The sequence below is a fragment of the Haplochromis burtoni genome, unplaced genomic scaffold (assembly GCF_018398535.1).
Source record: "Haplochromis burtoni strain Fernald_Lab_line unplaced genomic scaffold, NCSU_Asbu1 Contig_26, whole genome shotgun sequence".
In the NCBI taxonomy this organism is placed as follows: domain Eukaryota; kingdom Metazoa; phylum Chordata; class Actinopteri; order Cichliformes; family Cichlidae; genus Haplochromis; species Haplochromis burtoni.
The window spans coordinates 2130480-2133244 of NW_024582387.1; the positions used below are offsets into that span (position 1 = coordinate 2130480).

The following is a 2765-nucleotide window of genomic DNA, read 5'->3' on the forward strand; positions in this document are numbered from 1 at the left end:
GTGTGTGTGTGTGTGTGTGTGTGTGTGTGTGTGTGTGTGTGTGTGTGTGTGTGTGTGTGTGTGTGTGTAGTTTAAGTTGCCTGCCTGAAGGCTTCACTGTGTTAATGTAACTTTTCAATCAGTCTTGTTTCTTTTTGGCTGGTTTTAAATTTATTTTCTAGTTCCTTTAGAATGAAAAGGAACAGGGTTCAACTTTAACCTAATTTCGAAAAGAACTTGTCAAACAAGGTGACAGTTGAATATTTGTCTGTCTTCTAGACCTCCTAAGGATGTTCTTTGACTGCCTGTATGATGAGGACGTCATCTCGGAGGACGCTTTCTACAAGTGGGAGTCGAGCAAAGACCCGGCCGAGGAGCAGGGCAAAGGCGTGGCCCTGAAGTCCGTCACGGCCTTCTTCACCTGGCTGCGCGAGGCAGAGGAGGAGTCTGAAGATAATTGACGAGGGAGACACCCGGGGACGCGACTTAGTAGAACTGTATCCTCGCAGCAGAACAAACTTTCAAAATGGCTGCGTGGGCAGGACGACATGTTTACGGCTGGAATTTTTTTCTGCGGTACGGTTCTGAAACATGCCGCCATTTTGAGTTTGGATCCCAACGGTGGAAGCACTAAATACCTGTATTATACATAGAAAATATTTTTTTTTTTAAATTTTAACTTACTTTTCTTTTGTTACTTTTTAAGAAGAGACTTAAAAGATACATAGGTTCTGGACTCTTTAATTTATTATTTTTTTAAGGACTGCAAATATGAAAGTTATTTAACATTTGCAGATGCTCACAATGAGAACAAGACGGCAGAAATAACAATATAATTAATTATAATAACAAAATAATAATTGTGAAATAAACAGCCTCCCCGGATTCCACACTGTTTGGTTTAAAACAGAGTAAAGCAAAATTATTTTGGGATGAAGGGGAAGCAAAGATTAAAAAAAAAAAAAAAAGAGGAGTTGAATGCACAGGAACTATTAACATTGTCCAAGGTCAAAGGTTATCTTGTAATAACCAAGAAGTGTCTCCCTGAGCCTTGGCTTGCTCTGCATTGATATGTACATACACCTCATGAGAGGTAGAGGTATGCATTCAAGAAGCGATGCAAGTCCGAACTGTCACACAAACGTAGACGAACAAACCAGATTCATTCAGATGGAATGAGCAACTTCAAAAAGCAAATGGCCAGAGTCGCTGAACATGACATGCTTGTAACACTTCAGACCTACAGAGCAGATTAAAGCTTGTAAATACATTAAAGACAAAAAAAGGTATTTAAAAAAGTGCTTATTCTCGTGTTTTCGTCTCTTCTTTTTGGGGGGAAAGGTGGGTTGCCAGAGTTTTGTTTTTTTTTAACGTGTGTGTATATGTGTGTGTGTGTGTGTGTGTGTATGTCTAATAAACTGAGCCAGTGTTTGAAGAAAAACAGTTTTAAATCCAGGAAGAAGCAGCTGGAATCCCCTGGAGCCACCGGGAAGTTGAAATCATTGCAGCGCTTCTTCTCATGCTCGTATTCGATGTAAACATTCGTACATTCATATTTAACGTCTGTTACGTCACCCACCCGTCATCACATGTGCTTTTAGGGCTTAGATTTATAGCAGCAGGCGACACTCCTAGCATGAATGACTTTGACACACGTTCACCGATGAGGTCGATTCTCTTGTCACTGTTACAGGTTTCATAGGTTTCTGAGCACCGGTACTGGATTTTAAATAATTAAGACGGGATTGAAGTGAGGGGTATAACAAAAGTATTGCGTTAACTGTGGAGGAATTACAGCCATTTTTCTTTGTATCCGTCAATGACAGTTTATTGGCTGCTATTCTGTGGAATGGTTTATCACTTGAGGTTTGTCTTTTTTTCCTTGCAAAATGGTGCAGCTTAAATTAGAAAATGTTCAGCTTATTTGACAAAACAATTTAAAGAAACCCCAGGGCGTTGTAAAACTGACTGATACAGAGAAAACAAGCAATTAAGAAAACGATCTGCGGATTTTACAGCAGCAGCACATTGTAATGCAGCATCATGAAACCATTAGCTGTAATAGAACGTGTTTGTTTTTAGCTGTTCGCTTTCCCCTGAAGGGTTTCTTTAATCTGTCTGGCTCGTCAAAATCTAAATACTGTTCTGATTAAAGTTGGATGTCTGCCACTTTAATGGAGAGTAAACTCGGAGCTTTAATCAAGATAACCATTTTCATTGTTCCCTTCAAAACCTACAGATCCCACAAATTATAGCTTTGTCCATCCAGGCATTATCCCGTCACACATGTGAGCAACACTTTCTCTGATTTCACTTTTCAGGATTTACCTGTGTGGCCAAAACTGCTCTTGAATTCCAGGATATCTCAGCTGTGAAATAAGCAACATCTTTCATGAAGTTTTTGTTAGGATATGTCAAAGAAAATTCCCAAAAAGCAGGAAAAACAGCATTCTGACTTAATAATAATTAAGAAATTATAAAAACTCAAATCCAGAATGACATAATGATGTCATGCCTTTTGTCTTTTCAAACTATAATGATTATAATTGTTTGTTTTGTGTTTCTTAACAAGCTGGTAGTTTATTTTTGTTAATTTTTTTGTATTTGTTTTAGACAGTTTCTGTTTTTGTGTTGTTTATTTCTTTTAAGGGGATTAGATGGAAATCTATTACAAAGCCTTTTTTAACGTGATATTTTTGTTTCGTTTTGGGGGCTTTGATCATAGTTTTTTTATTTATTTTTTTTATTTTAGGTTTTTTGTATTTATTATTATTATTATTATTTTA

The 2765-nt window shown here is 37.4% G+C and overlaps 1 protein-coding gene across 13 annotated transcripts in view; it reads left to right on the forward strand.

The window, feature by feature from the left end:
• Positions 1 to 1280, forward strand: part of eif4g3a (eukaryotic translation initiation factor 4 gamma, 3a) — a 77651-nt gene extending 76371 nt beyond the window's left edge. For all 13 annotated transcript variants that reach the window (XM_005917875.2, XM_005917878.2, XM_005917881.2 and 10 more), the window contains one exon: positions 259 to 1280. In XM_005917875.2, coding sequence (XP_005917937.1) covers positions 259 to 440 — 182 coding nt within the window. In that variant the 3' untranslated portion in view covers positions 441 to 1280. The remainder of the gene's footprint in view (positions 1 to 258) is intronic.
• Positions 1281 to 2765: the final 1485 nt, after the last annotated feature.